The sequence below is a fragment of the Somniosus microcephalus genome, chromosome 14 (genome assembly GCF_052327205.1).
Source record: "Somniosus microcephalus isolate GS21.2 chromosome 14, FLI_Smic_1.0, whole genome shotgun sequence".
NCBI lineage: Eukaryota > Metazoa > Chordata > Chondrichthyes > Squaliformes > Somniosidae > Somniosus > Somniosus microcephalus.
In genome coordinates this window covers 16,877,607-16,903,143 of record NC_141000.1, presented here as the reverse complement: position 1 = coordinate 16,903,143, position 25,537 = coordinate 16,877,607, and the positions used below count along the sequence as shown (strand labels likewise).

General features: G+C 43.7%; 2 protein-coding genes across 7 annotated transcripts in view; one reads left to right on the top strand and one right to left on the bottom strand.

Moving 5' to 3' along the window:
* mospd2 (motile sperm domain containing 2) overlaps nt 1–18,445 on the bottom strand; it is an 87,626-nt gene extending 69,181 nt beyond the window's left edge. For 2 of the 6 annotated variants that reach the window (XM_086006295.1, XM_086006296.1), the window contains exons 1-2: nt 18,303–18,445; nt 18,121–18,178 (exon numbers count right to left, since the gene is read on the bottom strand). In XM_086006295.1, the coding sequence (XP_085862421.1) occupies nt 18,121–18,178; nt 18,303–18,323 (79 nt within the window). In that variant the 5' untranslated portion in view covers nt 18,324–18,445. The remainder of the gene's footprint in view (nt 1–18,120; nt 18,179–18,302) is intronic. The other 4 variants (XM_086006298.1, XM_086006300.1, XM_086006294.1 and 1 more) reach the window with 3 other exon arrangements.
* A 619-nt stretch (nt 18,446–19,064) lies between these two features.
* fancb (FA complementation group B) overlaps nt 19,065–25,537 on the top strand; it is a 39,206-nt gene continuing 32,733 nt past the window's right edge. The window contains 3 exon segments of the mRNA XM_086006293.1: nt 19,065–20,701; nt 23,290–23,347; nt 23,350–23,444. Coding sequence (XP_085862419.1) covers nt 19,763–20,701; nt 23,290–23,347; nt 23,350–23,444 — 1,092 coding nt within the window. The 5' untranslated portion in view covers nt 19,065–19,762.

The following is a 25,537-nucleotide window of genomic DNA, read 5'->3' as shown; positions in this document are numbered from 1 at the left end:
GGGGGGGAAACCAGGGAATTGCAGACCAGTTAGCCTGACATTTATTGGGAAATTAGTAGAGTCTATAATTAAGGAAAAGAGACTGAATACAGTGAAAATTTTCAGCTGATCAGAGAGCCAGCATGGATTTAAGGGTAGGTCCTGCCTGATGAACCCGATTTAATTTTTTGAAGAGGTGACTGAAGTAGTGGACAGGAGAATGTCTATGGATGTTATTTATATAGACTTCCAGAAGGCATTTGATAAAGCCCTTCATAAGAGACTGCTAGTTAAAGCTGAAACTCATGAAATTGAAGGCAAGTTATTGACCTGGTTAGGAAATTGGCTGAGTGACAGGAGACGGAGTATAGAGATAATAAAATGGGCAGGTACTGTAATTGGCAAGACGTGACTAGTGGTGTCCCGCAAGGATCTGTGTTGGGACCTCCACTATTCACCGTATTTATTAATGACTTAGATGATGGGATAGAAAGCCACATATCCAAATGTCAACGACAGAGAGGTGGCATTGTAAGCAGTGTAGATGGAAGCTTAAGATGGCAAAGATAATAGGTTACACGAATGAGCAAAACTGTGGCAAATGGATTTCAATGTAGGCAATGTGAGGTCATCCACTTTGGACCTAAAAAATAGAACAAGTTACTTTCTAAATGGTGAAAAGCTAGAAACAGTGGAGGTCCAGAGAGACTTGGGGGCCCCATGTGCAGAGATTAAAATGGCATGGACAGCTACAGAAAATAATCAAAAAGGCTAATAGAATAATGGCCTTTATATCTGGAGGACTCGAATACAAGGGGGTAGAAGTTATGCTGCAGCTATACAAAGCCCTGGTTAGACCACACCTGGAGCACTGTGAGCAGTTCTGGAAACCACACCTTAGGAAGGATATATTGGTCTTGGAGGGAGTGCAGCGTGGCTGTATCAGAATGATGCCCGGTCTTCAAGGGTTAAATTACGAGCGAGGTTACACAAATTAGGGTTGTATTCCCTGGAATTTAGAATGTTAAGGGGCGATTTGATCAAAGGTTAAGATATTAAGGGGATTGATAGGGTAGATAGAAACTGGTTAGGGAGTCTAAGACTAGGGGACATAGTCTAAAAATTCAAGTTGGGCCTTTCAGGAGTGAAGTTAGGAAACACTTTTACATTAAAAGGGTGGTATAAGTTTGGAACTCTCTCTGCAACCGGCAATTGATGCTAGGTCAATTGTTAATTTTAAATCTGTGATTGATAGATTTTTGTTAATCAAAGATATTAAGGGATATGGGGCAAAGGCGGGTATATGGAGTTAGGTCACAGATCAGCCATGATCTCATTGAATGGGGAACAGGCTCGAGGGGCTAAATGGCCTACTCCTGTTCCTATGTTAGTATCTGTATTTTTAACCAAGTGCAGTAGTAGCTTACAAGTGCCCCCTCTTCTCAGATACTGAAGCGAAGATGTCTGCTCGCTTCATTGGCTTTTCTCCAAGATGAACCCAATGGCTCCTCAATTCCTCACAATTGCACCTCAAACATCTCCATCCTCATCGGTTATCCAAATTCTAACTTCGCCTAGGTCAGAAAATTTCCCTGCAATCTGTTCTGTCTCCAATTTAGTAGGTAGTCTCATAGTTCTAATGATATCACTGCCAGAAGCAGATGACAGTAGCCATGTAAATGCAAATTTAAAACTAGGGACATTTAGAATACAATGCTTCAAAGTACCATTGCCCAAAAATTACCAGGATTAAATAGCACTTGTCAAAATGGTGTGGGATCCAAAGATGACTGCTGCACACATCAAGCATTGTTCACTATTGTGAGTGTTCTGACATGGGGCAAGGCAGAAGGTAAAAGTAACATTGGAATTAGTAGTGGAAAATCATCTCAAAAAATAAGAGGTACATATTATAAAAATTGGCAGCTATGATTTTTGGTGTATTCCCCTGAATTTAAGTCTTTGAAATCACAACTCCACTACATCAAGCAGTGATGGTTGCTGGTGGGATACACAGATCTCAAAGCACAACTCAAAGCTTTCAAACATAAATACAACCTAAATACCATTGGTTGCATATTACGTTACTTGGGAACTTACGCATTGTCTCATTTCACATGTAAAAAGCTTCCTTTACATCTCCATGTACGAGAGCCCTTTAAAATTGTTGGCATGCAGTCAAGTTGCGAGATGATACTGGGGAGGGGGGGGGGGGGGGAAGTTCTAAAAATCTATGTTGAAAAGATGCAAGAACCCTCGAGACTACCTGGCCCGCAGCCCAGGTCAAGTGGAGAGTAAAGCTCCCATTATGCCTCCTGACACCGAGAAAGAGCACTACTACTGCTTCAGCCTGACATTTTCAGTGTCCCACCATTCTAAATCTCGCTCAGGCTGCAGATTCGAATGACAAATCATTGCAATGGTCCCACAAGTTGAGAATCTCAAACTCTTTTCACAGAGCTTTACACAGTTTTTAGAAAGCCAACCAAGGACAGCGTCCTAACCTCTTCACTAAGCCCCTAGTACAGCACTTTCTATGAATGGAGATATGAAACTCAGGAGAGGCGGAGAGAAATCCACATGAAGCCTGAAGGAATTCAAAAGTTCCATTATTTTCTTGGAATCTCTCATTTGTAACACTAAGCAGTGCTCCAACAAACAAACAAGTTTGGGGAGACCAAACGCAGATTGGGTGACCGCTTTGCGGAACACCTCCGTTCAGTCCGTAAGGGTGACCCCGAGCTTCCAGTCGCCTGCCATTTTAATTCACCGCTCCATTCCCACTCGGACCTCACTGTCCTTGGCCTCTTGCATTGTTCCACTGAAGCTCAACGTAAACTCGAGGAACAGCACCTCATCTTCCGATTAGGCACTTTACAGCCTTCCGGACTCAATATCGAGTTCAAAAATTTCAGATCATAACCTCGGCCCCTATTACATTTTTACTTCTGTTTTTTTTCCACCCCTCTGTTTTGGGTTTTCCTTTCCCCCCACCCCCTTTCCTTTTTTTCTCCCCCACATGGCAGCTGTCTCTCATCCTGCCAGTACACTTCACACCTAATCTGAGCCGCCTTTGTCTCCACTGTCCTATTACCATCTCGTCTGGTTTTGAATACCTCTTAATGTCTCTTCACTTCTTTTGTTCTATCGCAGCCCTGCCTTTCGATCTATTTCATTTCCTTTCCAGTTTTGAAAAAGGGTTCACCCGAAACGTCGACTCTAATTTCTCTCCACAGATGTTGCCTGGCCTGCTGAGTTTTTCCAGCATTTTGTGTTATTTCGGATTTCCAGCATCTGCAGTATTTTGCTATCAAACCTCCAAGTTTGCTGTCCAGTGGCATGAACTGGATTTCCCAGTACAGCCGGTTCCTCTTAATTGAGTAACTTAGTTCAAATGATCTGTCCAGCATTAAATTTCAATTTTTGCCGTGTTACTCAACTTCATTTGAATTATTAGATAAAAAAAAAAAAAAATTGAATTAAGTGCATGAAGAGACTTGGGGTTATCAGGAGTACATGGTGACGACTGGATGGTTAAGCTTCAAAAGGAGAAATTCCCAACTGGTCCCAAGTGAAAATGAAAAAAAAAAGTTAAAGTTCAAATAAAAAGGAGAGAAAAAGCCACTTTACTTGCAGCTAACTAGATTATTGACTCTAAAGTTTGGACCAACAACCGTGACGACAGCATGGTCCAGCAAACTCCTTCAGAAGTAGTTTAACCCTACGCTTGAACTCTTTCGAAGCACTCTGCTTCTGGTGTAAAGGCCCAATATTAATGCAAACAGTTTGAGAAAAGAAAAGTAGTTCTCATTAAAACACAAGTTAAACTGGCAAAAGTTTGAAATCAAATGGTCAATCAATTCTAAAAAAATTAACCAGGTGTGTTCAACTCCAAGGAGTCTCTTTTTAATGTTACACAATTAGCCTCTCCCCAATACAGGAAACTTTGGTTTATCCGGAGGTTAAAAGTCCGGAAAGCTCTATCTACTGGCAAAATTCAGGAGCCGTTTCCTAGAAGTATTTTTACTTCTCGTTGCTTTTTTTCCCCCCCAGTCAGGCTCTGCAAGGTCTGTAGCTAAGCAACAGCTTCAGCTAGAGACGCTTGCAGCTGCAGCCGACTGTTTTGAAGCTGTTGCTAAGCAACAGGGTTTGTTGATTCACACGGAGCTGAAAAGCTCCGTATGTTTCAACATGTCCGGCAGTTTTGATCCAACAGCAACAGCTCGGTCCCGTCGGTGCCGGATTATCACAAAGTTTCTTGTACAAGCATCCAAAAGGGACAATGTGCATTCCTGAGCATATCAATTTTCAAAATGAAAGCCCAGTGTTTGCTTAAAATCTGAGAAAGCATTCTTCCGAAATATCTTTACACATTAGAACAGACTACCCTTGCAATAATTCAACTGAAAAAGTAGATAGAATCCTCATTAATGTTGGGTTCGCTGCACTCAGCAAACCCCAATGGAAAGGCACTGCTCACCCCAACCCCGCCTTCAGCCTTCAATGTAAATGCCAAGCAATTTGCCGCTAGAGGCAAAGGCAGCCAGCAAAGCATAGCAGAGTAGCTAAAGTGCTCCTGCCCACATTGCCACAAGCAATCACCAGCTTGTATAGACCATCCCCAGGTACCGGCAGTAGCAAACATGTCAAACACTAACTCAAAAGCAGCACATGCATAGCTGTTTTATAGTGCATTTACATTAAAGCGTTGCCTACAGAGGGTAGGCATCAAAATAAGTTGAGGCTGTGCACATCTCTGGAAGCAAGGGAAACCATCTTTGTGGTTTTGATCCCAGTCTTAGGGAGCGAAGCACCACTGGCAAAAAAAGAGAAATGGTTGTAGCTGACTAGAATGGTGGAATCACAAATAGAACCGCCTCACAAGTTTACTGCACAAGAGGCGGCCATTTGGCCTTTATGTCTGTGGCTCCTCTTTGCTAGAGCAACACAACTAACCCCATTCTCTCCCCATTGCCCCAGCTTTCCCTCTGCTTCAAATACATATCCAGTTGTTCCTTTAAAATATGCAATTGTCTCTGTAGCAAAGCATTTCATGCACCAACAAACCCTCTGTGTAAAGAAATGTCTACTAATGTCTCTCCAGATAACATTAAACACCAACTACAGGGCCCAGCTCCACTCCCTCTGGGTTTCAGCCCCCAACACCAATGTAATCTAATTTTCTCTTTCACCTGCTTGTATTGCACTAGCTCCCCAACAGCCTGTCCAAGCCAACTTACCAGGTAAATATTGACTGCCGTCTTGCTATACTTAAAATATTCAGTACATCAGGACAGACACAAAGATAGGAGGGGGAATAAGAGTATTGTAGTGCAGGATTACAGTACCCAGAGCTCAAGTTCAAAGCCCACCTCAGCAAGCTGCCCAAACTAGTTCACCAAATCTGATCATTCGTGACTAGCATCAAAAAAAATCCTGGATTGTTGTAAAGAGTCAACTGATCACATTACCAGGGGTCAACTTGTATGCAACACGGTTGCATATATTATAGTTCCCATTAGGGATACAGTAGTGGTTACATTACTGGGTTAGTAATCCAGAGGCTTCGACTAATAATGCAGAGAATGAGAGCTCAAATCCCACCAAGACAGTTTGAGAATTTGAATTAAATTTAAATAATCACTAAAAGTGACAATGAAACTGTTGGATTGTCGTAAAAACTCTACGGGTTCACGAGTGTCCTTGGGAGAAGAAAACCTGCAGTCATTGTGCCCTCTAATTTTTTCCCCTGCGTGGGCCCTTTAAATTTGCTGCGCTGTTTCTCTTCCAGAACAGCTGGTGAGCGGCCTGCGCAGGACCTTGCGAGCAGTGTGCAGCTGCGCACCTTAGGAGGAACATTGGTCATTACCTAGTCTGATCTGTATGTGGCTCCAGTCCTACTCTTAACTGTCCTGAGGTGGCCAAAGAACACAAGAATGAGGAGGAGCTTATCGAGCCTGCTCCGCCATTCAATAGGATCATGGCCGATCTTCGACCTCAACTCCACTTTCCTGCCCGATCCCCATATCCCTCGATTCCAAAACACACTCTCAGTCTTGAATATACTCACCAACTTAGCATCCACAGCCCTTTGGGAGAATACCAAAGATTCACAACCCTCTGAGTGAAGAAATTCCTCCTCATCTCAGTCTTAAATGGCCTACCTGTTCTCCTGAGACTGTGCCCCCTAGTTCTAGACTCTCCAGCCAGGGGAAACAATCTCTCAGCATCTACCCTGTCAATGCCCCTCAGAATCTTGTATGTTTAAATGAGATCACCTCTCATTCTACTAAACGCCAGAGAATATAGGCCCAATCTACTCAATCTCTCATCATAGGACAGGAATCAATCTAGTGAGCCTTTGTTGCACCGCCTCTAAGGCAAGTAGATCCTTCCTTAGATAAGGAGACCAAAACTGTGCACAGTACTCCAGGTGTGATCTCACCAAAGCCCTGTTCAATTGTAGCAAGACTTCCTTACTCTTGTATTCCAACCCCCTTGCAATAAAGGCCAACATGCCATTTGTCTTCCTAATTGCTTGCTGTACCTGCATGCTAACTGTGTGTTTCTTGTACAGGAAACTTTCTGGTATCCGGCACTGACAGGACCGAACTGGTGCCGGTCGATCAACACTGCCGGAGAAACCAGCGCTAATGTTAAAACATACGGAGCTTCTGAGCTCCGTATCTAGCAACAAACCCTGTTGCTTAGCAACAGCTTCAAAACAGTCGGCGCAGCTTGCAAGCGTCTCTGTAGCTAAGCAACAGCTTCAGCTAGACGCTTGCAGAGCCAGGAATGGAGAAAAAAAAGCAACGAAAAGTAAAAAAAAGTTATCTGAACCGACTCCTGAATTTTGCCGGTGGATAGAGCATTCCGGAGATTTAACCACCGTTTAAACGAAAGTTTCCTGTACTAGAACACCTAAATCTCTCTGAATACCAACATTTAATAATTTCTCACCATTTAAACAATATTCGGTTTTCATATTCTTCCTACCAAAGTGAATAACCTCACATTTCCCCACATTATACTCCATCTGCCACCTTATTGCCCACTCACTTAGCCTGTCTATATCCCTTTGGAGAATCTGTGTCCACCTCACAGCTTACTTTCCCACCTAGCCTTGTATTGTCATCAAGTAAGCCACTCAGTTGAATAAAACCGCTACAAGCCTTTCAGGAAGGCGGCCCACCACCTTCTCAAGGCAACTGGGATGGGCAACAGTTTCCGGCATTGCCTGTGATGCCGGCATCCGAGGACTAGAGTTCATTTAAAAATGAAATGGTATCACACCAGGGAAACCTCTGGGTCGCATGAACCCACAAGAGATCTATTATATAAGGAGAAAGAAACTTGCTACAAAGTCAATTACATTTAAACTTATCCAAGTATTTGGGGAAAACACTTATTTTACTTCTAATTACAGAATCATAAAAAGGTCACAGCACAGGAGGCCGTCATTCGGCCCGTCGAGCCCTTCAGCTAGTTCCACTCCCCTGCTCTTTCCCCGTAGCCCTGCAAATTTTATTCCTTCATGTACTTATCCAATTACCCTTTGAAAGCCACGATTGAGTCTGCCTCCACCACCCTTTCAGGCAGTGCATTCCAGATCTTAACCACTCGCTGCATAAAAAAGTTTTTCCTCATACCGCCTTTGATTCTTCTGCTAATCACCTTAAATCTGTGTCCTCTGGTTCTCGACCCTTCCGCCAATGGGAACAGTTTCTCTCTATCTACTCTGTCTCAACCCCTCATGATTTTGAGCACCTCTATCAAATCTCCTCTCAACCTTCTCTACTCTAAAGGAGAACAACCCCAGCTTCTCTAGTCTAGCCACATATCTGAAGTCCCTCATCCCTGGAACCATTCTTGTACATCTTTTCTGCACCCTAAGGCTTTCACATCCTTCCTAACGTGCAGTGCCCAGAATTGGACACAATACAGGAAGCTCTCGTTTAAACGGCACCTAAATATCCAGAATTCTCTATTAACCGGCAAAATTCTCACTCCGAAAACAACACCTCAAATAACCGCAATGTTACCGAGTCAGAGTCTCCCACGGTGGCCGAGTTAGTCAGTGGGGGTAGTTCTCCAAACTGCCACTACTCGGCTTCTTGGCGCTGTCGGAAGTCAGAACACCTCAATAACAAAAGAGTCTGACTCTCCCGCGCTGCCGGTAGTCTCTTCTGATCCGCCATTTTACAGGGGTATTGTGTCTCCACGCTGCTGGTAGTCATTGCATTGCATTACCCTCAACTGGCAGTACTGTACTTAATCAAGCATCTTCCACCATCCATTTAACACAACATTCTGTAGGTGAGTACCCAATTACTGTATACTGCACATTTCTTGATTTTTTTATTTTTCTTTGTTAAAAATAGCCTCGGTAGATAACCCTCTCCGTCATCCGGAATTTTTGATCAACCAGCAACACGCCGGTTCCGGATACCAAAGAGTTCCCTGTACTCCAGTTGAGGCCAGTGTTTTATAAAGGTTCATCATAACTTCCTTGCTTTTGTACGCTATGCCTCTATTTATGAAGCCCAGGATCCCGTATACTTTTTTAACCGCTTTCACAACCTGCCCTGCCACCTTCAACAATTTGTGCACATATACCCCCAGTCTCTGTTTATGCACCCCCTTTAGAATTGTACCCTTTAGTTTATATTGCCTCTACTCGTTCTTCCTACCAAAATGTATTACTTTGCACTTTTCTGCATTAAATTTCATCTGCCACGTGTCCACCCATTCCACCAGCCCGTCTATGTCCTCTTGAAGTCTATCACTATACTTCCAAGTTTTGTATCACCTGCAAATTTTGAAATTGTGCCCTGTACACCAAACTCCAAGTCATTAATATAGATCAAGAAAAGCAGTGGTCCTAGTACCAACCCCTGGGAACACCACTGTATACCTTCCTCCAGTCTGAAAAACAACTGTTCACCACTTCTCTGTTTGCTGTCACTTAGCTAATTTAGTATCCATGTCGCCACTGTCCCTTTTATTCCATGGACTTCAACTTTGCTGGCAAGCCTATTATGTTGCACTTTATCGAACGTCTTTTGGAAGTTCATGTACACCACATCAACCGCATTTGCCCTCATCAACCCTCGCTGTTACCTCATCAAAAAACTCAATCAAGTTAATTAAACACAATTTGCCTTTAACAAATCCATGCTGGCTTTCCTTAATTAATCCACACTTGTCCAAGTGACTGCTAATTTTGTCCAGATTATCGTGTCTAAAAGCTTCCCCATTTCTGAGGTTAAACTGACTGGCCTGCAGTTGCTGGGTTTATCCTTACACATTTTTTTTGAACAAGGGTGTATCATTTGCAATTCTCCAGTCCTCTGGTACCACCCCGTATCTAAGGATTGGAAGATTATAGCCAGTATCTCTGCAATTTCTACTTTTACTTCCCTCAGCATCCTAGGATACATTCCATCTGGTTCTGGAGACTTATCTACTTTAAGTACAGCCAGCCTTTCTAGTACCTCCTCTTCACCAATTTTTATCCCATCCAGTATCTCCACTACCTCTTCTTTCACGATGACTTTGGCAGCATCTTCTTCCTCGGTAAAGACAGATGCAAAGTGCTCATTTAGTACCTCAGCCATGCCCTCTGCCTCCATGCATAGGTCTCCATTTTGGTCCCAATCGGCCCCACCCCTCCTCTTACTGCCCATTTACTATTTATAATATGCCTATAAGACGACTTTTGGATTCCCTTTTAGGTTAGTGAAACTACAAAAATAATTTATTATAGTCCTGAGTAATCTCGGATATTACCACTGCAGGATAAGCATAATCAAGTCCGTCTTCAATACAATTCTGTCCTTTTAGCCATTAGGAGAGTGTTTTAATTTCATCGAAAAGGTGAAATGATTGTGTAGAAGTGGAACAGGCTACAATTTACATGAGGGGATAATCATCCATAGACCACGTGAGCTTCACTTTCGCAGATTATGACATTTTATCTGAATTCCTGGTGTGAATTTCAGCCTTATTGTTCACGCCCAACAATCAAATACTATATAATTTAATTCCACAACCTTTCAATCAAGACAACTCTACATCCAAGTACCACTATTACGCACTCATATTTTGTCTCTTAAATGACCTAATTTAGGTGTCCTCTGCTAAATTGCAGTGGTGTAGGTTAACGGCTACATCCCCCCTCCACTGATTGTGATGTATAATATTCTACACTCTAGCTTTGCTATTATGTATACCTAATAATATCCTTTATTCGTTACCAATGCCTGCCAATCATCTGACCTTGAACAAATCCTGCAGAAGAAGAAAATCACTTTGCAGCTTGAGAACAGGACTCAACGGGCCAAGTTACACGGACAGGTTGCATAAACTTGGCTTTTTTCAAAGTTTAGAAGGTTGAAGGGGGATTTATCGAGGTCTTTAAAGTGATTCAATAAAAAAGGTAGATACAGAGAAACTATTTCCTCTGATGGGGGAATCCAGAACCAGCAGGCACAATCTTAAAATTAGAGTTGGGCCATTTAGAAATGAAATCAGGAAGCACTTTTACACACAACAAATGGTGGAAATCTGGAACGTCTCCTCCCCTCCACAAAAAGAATTCCATGGATGCTGGGTCAATTGAAATTTTCCAGAGTGATACACTTTTGTTAGGCAAGTGAAGTTGAGGTACAGAGCAGCCATTGGACTGAATGGCCGAACAGGCTCAGGGGACTGAATGGCCTACTGCTGTTTTATGTTCCTCAAACAACATTGGAATCAATGATTAAAAACAATTGTGTTTTTTTCAATCGATTGTTGGATTCTTTAGTATTTTCCAGCAACTTCGCATTTTTTCCATTAAATAAACTAATCAGGTATTACACCAAGCGCATGGCTGAAAAATTGGTTCCCAAATGGTGATGTTACAATCAATGAGAATGAAATGACAATGAATGAAACTGATTTAAAAAATTGTTCAGACAGATCAAATTGTTTTTTTTTTTTTTTGTTTTTTTAAATAGTTTGAGTGGCTTTAATTTTGGTACCCAGCTCCTTTAAGATTTTTAAAGCAACAGTACCTAGTCAGATATGTAACTTATTTTTGTTCGCATTTCAGAAAAGCTCAGCAGAAACTGAAGGAAACATATTAAGCCTACAATAAGACAGACAACGCTACCTCCAGCACTGTGCAACAGATGCACTGAGGGTGGAATTGACATTCAACGGCATTACCATCGCCAAATCCCCCCCATCAACATCCTGGGGGGTCACCATTGACCAGAAACTTAACTGGACCAGCCACATAAATACTGTGGCAACAAGAGGTGGTCAGAGGCTGGGTATTCTGTGGCGAGTGTCTCACCTCCTGACTCCCCAAAGCCTTTCCATCATCTACAAGGAACAAGTAAGGAGTGTGATGGAATACTCTCCACTTGCCTGGATGAGTGCAGCTCCAACAACACTCAAAAAGCTCGATATCATCCAGGACAAAGCAGCCCGCTTGATTGGCACCCCATCCACCACCTTAAACAATCACTCCCTCCACCACTGGCGTACCGTGGCTGCAGTGTGTACCATCTACAAGACGCACTGCAGCAACTCGCCAAGGCTTCTTCGGCAGCACCTCCCAAACCCGCGAGCTCTTCCACCTAGAAGGACAAGGGCAGTAGGCGCATGGGAACACCACCACCTCCAAGTTCCCCTCCAAGTCACACACCATCCTGACTTGGAAGTATATTGCCGTTCCTGCATCGTCGCTGGGTCAAAATCCTGGAACTCCCTCCCTTCCTATCAGCACTGTGGGAGTACCTTCACCACACGGACTGTAACGGTTCAAGGCAGCAGCTCACCACCACCTTCTCAAGGGCAATTAGGGATGGGCAATAAATGCTGGCCTTGCCAGCAATGCCCAGATCCCATGAACGAATTATTAAAAAAAATTGTTTATAAAATTTCACAACAGCTACTCAACATTTGGTCAGAGAACTTTCAAATATTATGTTAAAAAGACAGACAGGGACAGTCTATGGGTACCCAAAACCAAGGCAATGAAACTTGTTAATACAATTCGAAGCTACTTCAGGCTCATCATCTTACCTGTGGCCTTCAATAGACTTGCTGCTCAAATGAGCCTGCCGACCTAAATTTGCATGTCCGTGGCAAAATGAATTTCAATGAGCCTGCCGACCTAAATTTGCATGTCCGTGGCAAAATGAATTTTTGTCCATGATGATTTTTTAAAACTTGTAATATTTCTATGCCGCTGGATGAGCACGTTAGGAGGAAAGAGCCAAAACAGCTTTTCAGCAGAAGCTATTACCCTGTAGTTCAAAACAGACAGTTCTCTGACGAGTCTCAAGACATACTAGTTTTGGCTTACACATGGGGGTCCGAGATAAAATTAGATAACCACCCTGAAGGGGATCATCATTTACAATCCCAAACATCTCTTGGCATTGTTAAAGATGGCTTATTGTCCGATAAAAGAGTACTAGTGCGACACATACTGAACCTAAAAATATCCAGCATAAAAACCCAAACCTGCGACAAATCTGTGTGTGTGTGTATATGTGCAGCAAAAACAATAAGGTACAAGGACTTGCTTTACACTAGGTCCGTCACTGGGCAGGGTTGTGGATCTTGACAAAAAGTAAACAGTCCTTTAAAAAGAGATCAAAGCAACATACAGGAAACTTTCGATTAACCGGCCCCTAAATAACCGGAACGCTCTATCCACCGGCAAAATTCAGGAGTCGGTTCAGATAACTTTTATTACTTTTTTTTTTACTCCATTTGTTGCTGTGCAAGGGTGTAGCTGAAGCTAGAGACGCTTGCAACTTGTGCCGATTGTTTTGAAGCTGAGCAACAGGGTTTGTTGCTTTATACGGAGCTCTGAGCTCCGTATCTCTTACTATAGCGTTCGGTCGTCCGGCATTGTTGATGAACCAGCACCACGTCGGTCCCGTCCGTGCCGGATACCAGAAAGTTTCCTGTACATCAATATACTTCAGCAATTCCATCTGATGATCTGATTTTAATGCAGCAGAGCATTTTTAAGTCTTTTTTCTTAATTACGGTTGTAAATATTGTTTGATGCATCGGCGCTGATGGATTGTTCAAGTATATTTAAGAAACTATTGAGCAATTGGTTACTCTCCCCTTTGACTGAAAATTTCCTTTGCTTGGAGAGAGACACCCAACCACCTACAATTGGATACCAATTATTCACCAATCTTAAATTCCCTAGAAATAGAAACACAAAAAATTTGGTTATGATCATTTTGATTATATTAGCCCGTCACTAATAAACTAATGTGGGGAGAATGAAGCAGCAATATCTCAATGCAAGAAATCTCCAACCAACAAATTGAACCATCTTAAATATGACTTGTTACAAATTTGAGTCCCCACAGACACCTTCTCAGCTTCAGTGGCATCAGCAGCTTCCATAAGTGGATCCCACAGCCCTTATGTAGTAGGCTCACACTGCTTAACTTCTACTTGTACAGTAGCATAACCCTGGGACATGACAATAGCACCCTCACGAGATCGAAAGCAGATATATGTGCCCACACTGGCGGCTCTCCAATCTTTCAAAGGTGGACTGAGGAAATGCCTGGTAAGATGAGGCCAGATACGAATCGTTAATCTACTTTATTTCACAGCAAGTGACCATACAGAGCACCAGTTATGAATTAAGTGAGTCCGATCAATCAGTAAAATTTGATTTCACGTAATAATACAAAATAATGAACGTACTAAGCTTCTCCTCATTAGTGGATCTTTTATCTTGACTTAAACAAAGTAACACCAATATACTCTCCTGCATGCTAAACCCGAGCCTGGCAAAAGCTTGTCCTCACAGCTTTGTTTAAAAAAAACCTAATAAAACTTCACAGTATTTTCTGGACCTGGCTGCCTGTCCCCATCTTCTATCTTTGTGTTCACAAGTAGAGGGGAAAGGCTATGCTAAACACCCCTGCCATGCACCCAGGATCAGAGACTTCCTAACAATAGGTGTGACTTGTTTTGCTTATTATTTACAGTCTGTGAGGAAACAACTTCAAAGCCTCACTTATTTGCATTTTAACCATCTTTTACATTGGTGCCTTTTTTTAAAATACCACCGTTGAATGTAACTTTTTTTTCCTCCAAAACCTCTGTGGAAGAAGTTAAAGAATCCTGAAACGTGACAATGTGTGAAAAGACCATCACCTAGCCATAATGCCACCACTTGCATTTATATAGCTTTCAAAGTCTTAGGACAACCCAAAGCACTCTACAGCCAATGAAGTACTTTTGAAATCCAGTCACGGTTATTAATAGCAGCAGACAATTAGCACACAGCAAGGTCCCACAAACAGCAATGAGATAAATGACCAGATTATCCGTTTGGCTCTTCTTCAAATAGTGCCATGGGGATCTTTCACATCCACCCGAGCGCAAGAGCAGGAGATGGTTTTTGCACCCCTTTCTGACAAAAGGTTCTCGACCTGAAACGTTAACTCTGTTTCTCTCTCCACGGATGCTGCCCTGGCCTGCTCAGTTTTTCTAGCGTTTTCTGTTGTTATTTCGGATTTCCAGCATCCGCAGTATTTGGCTATCGTATGAGCACAGATGGGGCCTTTGTTTAACATCTCATCCAAAAGACAGCACTCTCAACAGTGAAACACTCCCTCAGTACTGGACTGGAGTGTCAGTCTAGATTATGCACTCAAATCTCTAGAGTAGGACTTGAACCCACAACCTTCTGACTCAGCTCAACTGTTCCTGGTTTGTTGCAGGAAATGGGAATTTTTTTTGGTCTATAATCTAACCTTCCTTTCCTGAATTCACCAACTCTTATTGCACTACATTCCAAAGACACCAGCAGCCATTAAATACTCTACCCAAGTGGCCATTTTTCATGTATGGCAGTTACAAATTTCACAAGTCTGCCGAGATATTCCCTCAGACTCGGCATCACCAATCACTCCCATAAGTGGACATCAACTCCCTACAACCTGCAGTGCACCATTACATAGAAACATAGAAGATAGGAGCAGGAGTAGGCCATTCGGCCCCTCGAGCCTGCTCCGCCATTCAATGTGATCATGGCTGATCATCCAAATTCAGTACCCTGTCCCTGCCTTCTCCCCATATCCCTGGATCCCTTTAGCCTTAAGAAATATATCCAACTCCTTCTTGAATATATTTAATGTATTGGCCTCTACTGCCTTCTGTGGTAGAGAATTCCACAGGTTCACCACTCTCTGGGTGAAGAAATTCCTCCTCATTTCTGTCCTAAAATGGCCTACCCCTTATCCTTAGACTGTGACCCCTGGTTCTGGACTCCCCAGCCATCAGGAACATCCTTCCTGCATCTAGTCTGTCTAGTCCTGTTAGAATTTTATAAGTTTCAATGAGATCCCCTCTCATTCATCTAAACTCCAGCGAGTACAAGCCCAATCGCTCCTCAAACGTCATTCCTGCCATCCCAGGTATCAGCCTGGTAAATCTTCGCTGAACTCCCTCCATGGCAAGAACATCCTTCCTCAGATAAGGCGACCAGAACTGCACACAATACTCAAGATGTGGTCTCACCAAGGCCCCGTACAACTGCAGCAAGACATCCCTGTTCCTGTACTCAAACCCTCTCACTACGAAGGCCAACATACCATTTGCCTTCTTAACCGCCTGCTGCACCTGCATGCTTACCTTCAGCGACTGGTGCACAAGGACACCCAGGTCTCGTTGCACTTCCCCCTTCTCCCAATCTATTGCCATTCAGATAATAATCTGCCTTCCTGTTTTTGCCACCAAAGTGGATAACCTCACATTTATCCACGTTATATTGCATCTGCCATGCTTTTGCCCAATCACCCAACCTGTCCAAATCATCCTGGAGTTTCTCGGCATCCTCCTCACAGCACACTCGCCCACCCAGCTTTGTGTCGTCTGCAAATTTGAAGATATTACATCTAGTTCCCTTGTCAAGATCATTAATATATATTGTGAATAGCTGGGGTCCAAGGACCGATCCCTGCGGTACCCCACTAGTCACTGCCTGCCACTCGGAAAAAGACCCGTTTATTCCAACTCTCTGCTTTCTGTCTGCCAACCAGTTCTCTATCCAATGTCTAGTTAAACAATAGCATAACTGGGAAACAGCAATGTGAGATTAGAAAGAAAGCACACAACGGTGCAGAATCAGAAGGGAGATTGAGAGTTGGATGACTGGAAGTTGCAGATATTGGAATGAAGCCCTGGCCAATTTGTAAACAAGAATGAGAATTTTCAAATCATGCTTTGGAGAATGAGGAGCCAGCAGAACCTGGTGGAATAAGTGAGCTGGGCTTGATATGAGTTCAAATTCAAGCACTGAGTTCTGGAGTTGGAGTTTGTGTAGGGTGCAACTCAGAACGTCAGTGGAGACAGGAACTGAAAAAGTCAAAACTGGAAGTATGAAAGGCGTGGATGAGGCTTTCAGCAGCAGTGGGGGAGGGAAGTAAGTAAAGGCTGAAGCGAAACAGATTTAGAAAGGCAAAATAGGTGGTCTGGGTGATATAACGGATGTGGGGTTTGAAGCCTCAGCTCAGGATCAAACAGAACACTAAGGTCATGTACAGTCACACTGAGCTAGAGCAAGCAGCCAGGGAAATGGATGGAATTTAGAGCTAGGATGTGGAGTATGCAATAAGCCTCTGCATCATACAAGTCAATAACCAAATAACCCATGGAATGTTAGAAGCCCATACACACACATTCTAGCCCATATACACAGGGACTAGATTTAAAGTCTGACCTATCCTCATCAATGGCAGCCAGACATATATAGATAAAATAGAGGTCCCTGCCACTATGCCATCCTTGGGCAGTGTTCTGAGTCAGCAAGACGGTGACCTGCAGATTTAGGTACTGTGACAGATGTGCACGTACTTAAAGGTCTTTCAGGTCCCAATGAAATTTTGTGTCAATTAAAAAAGCAATACAGCTATCAACTTTACAACAGTAAGTAGCAGAAATTAGAGAAAACAAGTATGATTTACTACAGACAGTTTTAATCACTTTCATAGAATCATAGCATGGTTACAGCAAGGAAGGTGGCCATTCGGCCCATCAAGCCGGTGCAGACTCTCAACGAGTCTCACTCTCCCACCCTTTCCCCATACTTATCCAACTCTTTTTTGAAAGATAAGATGGAGTCTGCTTCCACCACCCTTTCAGTAAGTGCATTCCAGATCTTAACCATTCAACAACAACAAGTATTTATATAAGAAATAGGAGCAGGAGTAGGCCAGGGTTCTCAACATTTAGGAAGGACAGAAAAAAAGAAAAAGGAGGTGGCGTAGCACTGTTAATAAGGGATGAGATCGGTACGGTAGAAATAAAAGATCTTGGCTTGGCAGATCATGATGTAGAACTGGAATCAGGTTGGGTGGAGCTAAGAAACAGCAAAGGGTGGAAAACATTGGTGGGAGTTGTGTATAGGCAGAGTTCTGACGAAAAGGTCATCGACCTGAAACGTTAACTGTTTCTCTCTTCACAGATGCTGCCTGACCTGCTGAGTTTGTCCAGCATTTTGTGTTTTTATTTAGGAGTGTACCATTTAGTTTATATGTCCTCTCCTCATTCTTTGCACTTTTCTGCGTTAAAGTTTATCTGCCATATGTCCCCACCCATTTCTCCAGCCTGTCTATGTCTTCCTGAAGTCTATCACTCTCCTCCTCACTGTTCTCTAATTTCCTGGAAGTATAGTGAAAACAAGTATGATTTACTATTGACAGTTTTAATTGCTTTATTTAACGGAGCGTTACTTCGGGGAACTATCTTCGAATGTATTTGTTCATAAAGGCTACGGATTTGCAACTTTTCATTCGGGAAGTGCCAGCCTGGAGAAGTGAAGTCAATAGCGTACTTCTGCAGCTGCCACCAGATGGATCGAAAGAGAGAACGAGACGTCCAGTCACAACCTCATAGAAAAGAAAGCGAACTGTGGTGACCTTTTCCCACCCGACCCAGATCATCCACCGGCTAAACTGACGAGCAAAGAGGGAGAGCAGGCCAGGCCGGGCCGGTGCTCGGGAGTACGCGAGTGTAACCCGGGGGCCGGGAGCGGCGGTGGCCTTGGCTCCAGCGGACCCAAAGTCCTCAGGGGGAAACGCAGCCGGCACAGTACAGTACCTTGTAAATGTTCGCTCGCAAAACGCTGCCTCGTCTCCAGTATTAACTTCTCCCGATCCTACCAAAAAAAAAAGACACAAGAGCCGTTAATGCGAAAGCTGTTGACCCACCACCCGTCCTTCCCAACAGCATGTTCTCCCCGCCGCCGCCCTAGGCTGGGCTGGGCCAGGCCCGGTTCTTACCAAGTGCTGATCGGCGGCCATCCCGTCCCCAGTCCGCACCGTCCCGATCAGCTGACCCGCCCGCCTAACCTCTCACCTCTCCCTCGTCAGCCAGCAATTCATTGACAAAGTTCAACATCAAACATAAACTATTTTTTTAAAATTATATTTCTCACTATTTAGAGCCAATATTTAAAAAATGTTATTTCATGACTGCGGGATCTTTGATTTATTATTGTTCCCTCTCCCCCAACGCTCCTCCCCCCCTGACCTCTGACCCCTCCTCCCGCTCCTGGATGGCGCGAGCCGACCCGGCCGCTCAGTTTGAATTATTGGCGCGGAGTGAGGGTTCCGGGTATTGGGGACAGCGGGCGGAGTGAGGGCTCCGGGTATTGGGGACAGCGGGCGGAGTGAGGGCTCCGGATATTGGGGACAGCGGACGGAGTGAGGGCTCCGGGTATTGGGGACGGGGCGGAGTGAGGGCTCCGGGTATTGGAGACAGGGGGCGGAGTGAGGGCTCTGGGTATTGGAGACGGGGGGGGGGCAGAGTGAGGGCTCCGGGTATTGGGGACAGGGGGCGGAGTGAGGGCTCTGGGTATTGGAGACAGGGGGCAGAGTGAGGGCTCCGGGTATTGGGGACGGGGTAGAGTGAGGGCTCCGGGTATTGGGGACAGGGGCGGAGTGAGGGCTCCGGGTATTGGGGACGGGGTAGAGTGAGGGCTCTGGGTATTGGGGACGGGGCGGAGTGAGGGCTCTGGGTATTGGGGACAGGGGGTGGAGTGAGGGCTCTGGGTATTGGAGACAGGGGGCAGAGTGAGAGATCTGGTTATTGGAGACAAGGAGCAGAGAGGGTTTAAGGTGTTGGAGATAAGGGCAACAATGATTGATGTACTAAAGTGAGGGGCTCATGTTTTATGAGATGTTGATGTGACATCTCTGGTTATTAGACAGTGTACTGAAATGACAGATATATACGTGTTACATCTGTGCATACTGTGGGCTACATACTATGTTGTCTGCTTTAGTTGCATCTCTGTACATTGAGGATGATATGTATGTGCTGAAATAGCAGTTCTACAGTTTGGAAATAACGTCTCCTGAAATGAGGACCCCACATATTGGAGATGGAGTGCTATCGTATCTGCTGAGGGAGATCCCCACATATTGGAGATAACGTACTATCATGTCTACTGAAGTGAGGTCCCAACATATTGGAAGTGATGTACTATCGTGACTACTGAGGGATTTCACCACATATTGGAGATGATGTACTATTGTTTCTGCTGGAGAAGTCTTATTGGGAATTATGTGTGGTGACGTGACAGCTTACTGCTGCGAGATACACATTAATTTGAGAAAGTACTTGCATTTCATTTATGCTATAACAACTCCATTTAAGAACCTTGTTTGTATCACTTCAGTTTAAACTTTACTCCCTCGAATAAAGATCCGGTCTAGTTTAAAACAGTCAGCTGTTTGAAATGGAGCGAGAATCCATTAAAAAGACTGTGAATGTAACAACTTTAAAAGGAGAGGTGATCTCTTTTATTGTGTCCAAGGGAAAACGCCCTGGTGGGAAAAATGAGGCAGTACTGCAGTTCAAAAGGATGACGTTTGATTCAGAGATGGGAAAATTCCTCCAGAAATTTGCAGGAAGATCCAGCATGAGTCAAAAAAGTTCTTTCTCGCAAATTATTGCTTGTTGTTGTGCCATTGATTCAAGAACAGGGCAAAATACCCCTTGCATCTTGCTGAAGAAGCATAAAAAGGGTCGTTTTAAATTTGGATATGTTTTACTGATGCTGCACAGCTCAAATGAACTTGAGCATCGTTTGAGCTTTGAACTGGAACATGAAATGAAGGAGAATGTGACCCTGTTGACTGGGCCCAGTGTTTTCTGGAGCTGTGGTGACCAAGTGTACTATGTATCTTTTGAAACGAATGGTATTTTGAACATTCCCATTTCATTTACTGCAGTTAAATGGATTGGAGAGATTTCTGATGGGGACATAATTGTAGTGGGTGCAAGAAAAGCGGCTGGACCTATAAGAAATGATGAAACCTCTGTTTCTAAAGCCGATAAACTGATCTGGGGTAGTGAATTTATCACTTATTCCTTAGAAAAGAAGAAAACCTTGTGCAGCCATCACTTCATCCCACATGCTTACAGCGTTGTAGTTACACACATATTTATTTGCCCTATTGAAGAAATAGACAATCAGCCAAAGACTACAATTGTAGCAAGCACATGCAAGAAGCAACTGGTTTTGTTTGAAAACTGTGTCCCCAAGAATGCCTGCCAGCTTCCTTTTGAAGAAGCCTGTGAAATACAAATGGCCACAACAGGCAGAGAGAATTGCCTCTTCCTTGTGTCTTCTCGGGCTGGAAGCGTTTGTGCTGTCTCCAGGGAAAGTTGGCAGGTACAAGTACAATGACCATGTTGGTTTCTGGTCTCTTATACATAGTTCTAGCACCCCAATATTTTATGGACCCACTTAAATACTATGCCAGGGGTAGCGTTTGTTTATAGAATGGCGTGGTCTTTAAATCGTCATTTTTTCAAAACAAAATTGTTTTTTTAGAATTTAAAAGTGCTGCAATTGGTGCACAAGCCAAGTACCATTTGTCTCCTGTGAATTAAGCTGTTTAAAAGCTGATGTTAATAGTCAGTTATTGCAGAATTATGATTAGAGTCTACCGAGAATTCAAATTCATTTTGGCATAAAAAAAAGAATTATTTAATCATTTGAATTAATGCAAACAATAGTAAAGTGTGAATTTTGTGCTTAAAACCATGTGAATTATCAGATAATTTGAATTAAGAGGCATGTTCTACTTATTCAGAATCATTTAGACAATTTTACAAATATTGCAATAATTTTTTAATATTATTCAACAAAGTCTTTACCAAAATCTCTTCTGACAAGATCCAGACAATGCAAATTAATATTAATTGTTATTCTATATCTTCTTGTATTTAACTGTTTTTGCAGATCATTTTTTTTTTTAAAGTTTAAAACTTGTTTTTATTAAAGGCTATAGAAATTATTTAAGAACATAACTGAGTATCAATTTTCTTCTGTTATTTGTATGTGTAATTATTTTCACCTGATTTTAATCTAGTTGAACCCTATTAGAAAAATGTATTTTTTTAATTCAGAAATCGTTTCTATATAAATACAGGAAATCCAAGAGAGAGAAAAATGTCCACTAAGTTAGCAATTCTCTGTTACAAATTTTGTCTGGGATTATTTTCCTCTTATAATAATACAATACAAAACTCTAGCCATGCCGGAATGAAGTTTCCCATGGCTTACTAAGAAATAAATGTGGCCAGAAGCCACACTTTTGCAGAAAGCACGATTATGCATATTTTTAGATTATTCTCTCAGCTGATCTTAAGACCAGATATGCTTGGGACTACTAGTTCAGTTGTCTAGTTCTTATGCGGCCTTCATTACAAATTCCTTCCCCCCCCCCCCCCCCCCCCCACCCCTTCCAAAATTTGAAACTTGCTTAGGTTTTCTTTTTTTTTTAGATTGTTTGCTTTAAGTGACAGAAAAAAATATTTTTGTTGCTTTGCGGGAATTTCTAAGTTGGTTGTTTCAAAGAGATGTATATGGTGCATGGATTATGTATTTGTAGCTCAACGACATTCGATCTTATTGGCAGGAATAGGTGGCACCAAAAGAATCCAGATCATACTCTCTCCGCATAAGATTTTAATAATGACATCGGTAACACTTCTATATACAGCCCCAACGATAAGGTATTCAGCTCAGCAATGATAAAATATATGGATCCTTCCATTTTTGCTTTAAGTATTCACAACACTACTTTAAAATCACGAGTACGTCAGTCCGTAAGGGTGACCCCGAGCTTCCGGTCGCCTGTCATTTTAATTCACCGCCCCATTCCCACTCGGACCTCACCGTCCGCGGCCTCTTGCATTGTTCCACGGAAGCTCAGCGTAAGCTCGAGGAACAGCACCTCATCTTCCGATTAGGCTCTTTACAGCCTTCCGGACTCAATATCGAGTTCAACAATTTCAGATCATAACCTCGGCCCCCATTACATTTTTACTTTTATTTTTTATCCACGCCTTTGTTTTGGCCTTTTCCCCCCCCCCCCCCTTTCTTTTTTTCTCTCCCACATGGCAGCTGTCTCCCATTCTGCCAGCGCATTTCACACCTAATCTAGAGCCGTCTTTTGTCTCCACTAGTCCTATCACCATCTCGTCTGGTTTTGAATACCTCTTAATGTCTCTTCTCTTTTGTTCTCCCCCAGCCTGGCCTCTTAATCTATTTCATTTCCTGTGCTTCTTTAGTCTTGACAAAGGGGTTTTCACCCGAAACGTTGACTCTAATTTCTCTCCACGGATGTTATTTAAAATCGCGAGGTTAGGCTGCTGGGCATATATACAGCACTAAAGATTGAACTCGATAGAGACCCAAGTTCAAATTCTAGTCTCAGCGGGTGTTTGCCATTTGATCTTGCCCCAGAGGGTTTCTGCTTTTTATTTTGGGGGAAGGGAGTAAGGAGACTAGTCAGCAATTGCAGCATTGATGGTTCGTTCATGATATGAATTGTCTAAACCTCCCCAAGTGAGGAAGAAAGCACAAATCCGGAGGGGATGGGGACAGTGTGGCCAAAACAGAAGAAACATTTACAAAAATAACTTAAAATAATCCTGAAAGGATCCAGTAATACAGTAGCCTAGCCAAACCAATACATCTCCTGTCAATTAACTAGGACAACAGCTATTAACATGCTAATGTATTTCATAAATAACAACACTGCTGTCTGGAAATTTTTACATTTGCATGCCATGAGCTCAATTGATTTAACAACGTCCAATAAATTCTGCAAGTCTTCAAATAGTCTGTTTTGTGTGAAAGAATGGACAGGTAATTCTTGAACTCTTGAAGATTTATACAACAGTCCTGCAGATAATTACATGCAATTTGTCATGGTTTTAAGTATAATAATGACCTTTATTTTACCCTAGGTTGCTGCCGTTTGGCAGGATGTATGGTCAGTGCAATTGGACGACTTCTTAGGCATAGGACAGAGCAAATCTTGTTGCTCTCTACGGCAACCTCCACTGTTGAAGACTGTCTGAAAGATTTTGTATTAACTGATCTTGGTGAATTCAGTTACACAGTAAGTTCCTGTTCTTATTTAATTTTGTGATTATATTTTATTATTTCTGCTACTTAGGTTCCCTTCTCTTCTGCTCCTCCCTCCCTCCTTGTCCCACATCATTCCCAATGAAAAGGCCTGAGATGTGGCCATATGCTAGGCTATTGTCAGTACCACTTTATAACTAGAGGTGGGCAAGGAAAACCCAATTTGACTTCCATGTAAAATAACAACAGAAAATGCTGGACAAGCTCAGCAGTCAAGGCAACATCCGTGGAGAGAGAAAAGAGTCAACGTTTCGGGTCAAACCCTTTGTCAAGACTGAAAGAGTACAGGAAATGAAATAGATTAAAAGGCCGGGCTGGGAGAGAACAAGAGAGAAGTGAAGAGACATTAAGAGGTATTCAAAATGAGACGAGATGGTGATAGGACTAGTGGAGACAAAAGACGGCTCTAGATGAGGTGTGAAATGCGCTGGCAGAATGGGAGACAGCTGCCATGTGGGAGAGAAAAAAAGGGGGAAGGGCACAAAACAAAGGTGTGGATAAAAAATAAGTAAAAATGTAATAGGGCCGAGGTTATGATCTGAAATTGTTGAACTCGATATTGAGTCCGGAAGGCTGTAAAGTGCCTAATCGGAAGATGAGGTGCTGTTCCTCGAGCTTATGCTGAGCTTCCGTGGAACAATGCAAGAGGCCGAGGACGGTGAGGTCCGAGTGGGAATGGGGCGGTGAATTAAAATGACAGGCGACCGGAAGCTCGGGGTCACCCTTACGGACTGAACGGGGGTGTTCCGCAAAGCGGTCACCCAATCTGTGTTCAGTCTCCCCAATGTAGAGGAGACCACATCGTGAGCAGCGAATACAGTATACTAGATTGCAAGAAGTACAAGTAAATCGCTGTTTCACCTGGAAGGGGTGTTTGGGGCCCTGGACAGTGGGAAGGGGGGAGGTATAAGGGCAGGTGTTGCATCTCCTGCGCTTGCATGGGAAGGTGCCAGGGGAAGGGGTGCTGGGGGTGATAGAGGAGTGGACTAGGGTGTCTCGGAGGGAGCGGTCCCTACGGAATGCTGAAAGGGATGGGGAGGGGAAGATGCGTTTGGTGGTGGGATCACTTTGGAGGTGGCGGAAATGGCGGAGGATGATCCGTTGAATGTGGAGGCTGGTGGGGTGAAAGGTGAGGACAAGGGGAACTCTATCGTGGTTCCGGGAGGGAGGGGCAGGGGTGAGGGCAGAAGTGCGGGAGATAGAACGGACACGGTCGAGGGCCGTGTCAACCACAGTAGAGGGGAATCCTCGGTTGAGGAAAAAGGAAGACATGTCGGAAGCACTGGTGTGGAAGGTGGCATCGTCGGAGCAGATGCGGCGGAGATGGAGAAACTGGGAGAATGGAATAGAGTCCTTACAGGAGGCAGGGTGTGAGGAAGTGTAGTCCAGGTAGCTGTGGGAGTCAGTGGGCTCGTAGTGCATGTTGGTCAATAACCTATCCCCAGAGACGGAGACGGAGAAGTCGGGGAAGGGAAGGGAAGAGTCGGAGATGGACCATGTGAAGGTGAGGGAAGGGTGGAAATTGGAGGCAAAGTGAATGAAATTGTCTAGTTCAGGGCGAGAGCAGGAAACGGCACCGATACAGTCACCAATGTATCGGAAAAAGAGGTGAGGGAGGGGACCCGAGTAGGACTGGAACAAAGAGTGTTCCACATATCCCACGAAAAGGCAGGCATAGCTAGGACCCATGCGGGTACCCATAGCAACACCTTTGATTTGGAGGAAATGAGTGGAGTCAAAGGAGAAGTTGTTCAATGTGAGAACAAGTTCAGCCAGGCGGAGGAGGGTGGTGGTGGATGGGGACTGGTCGGGCCTCTGTTCACGGAAGAAGCGGAGCGCCCTCAGGCCATCCTGGTGGGGGATGGAGGTGTAGAGGGATTGGACGTCCATGGTGAAAAGGAGGCGGTTGGGGCCAGGAAACTGGAAACTGTTAAAGTGGCGGAGGGCGTCCGAAGAGTCGCGGATGTAGGTGGGAAGAGGCTGGACAAGGGGAGAAAAGATAGAGTCGAGATAGGAAGAGATAAGTTTGGTGGGGCAAGAACAGGCTGAAACGATGGGTCTACCAGG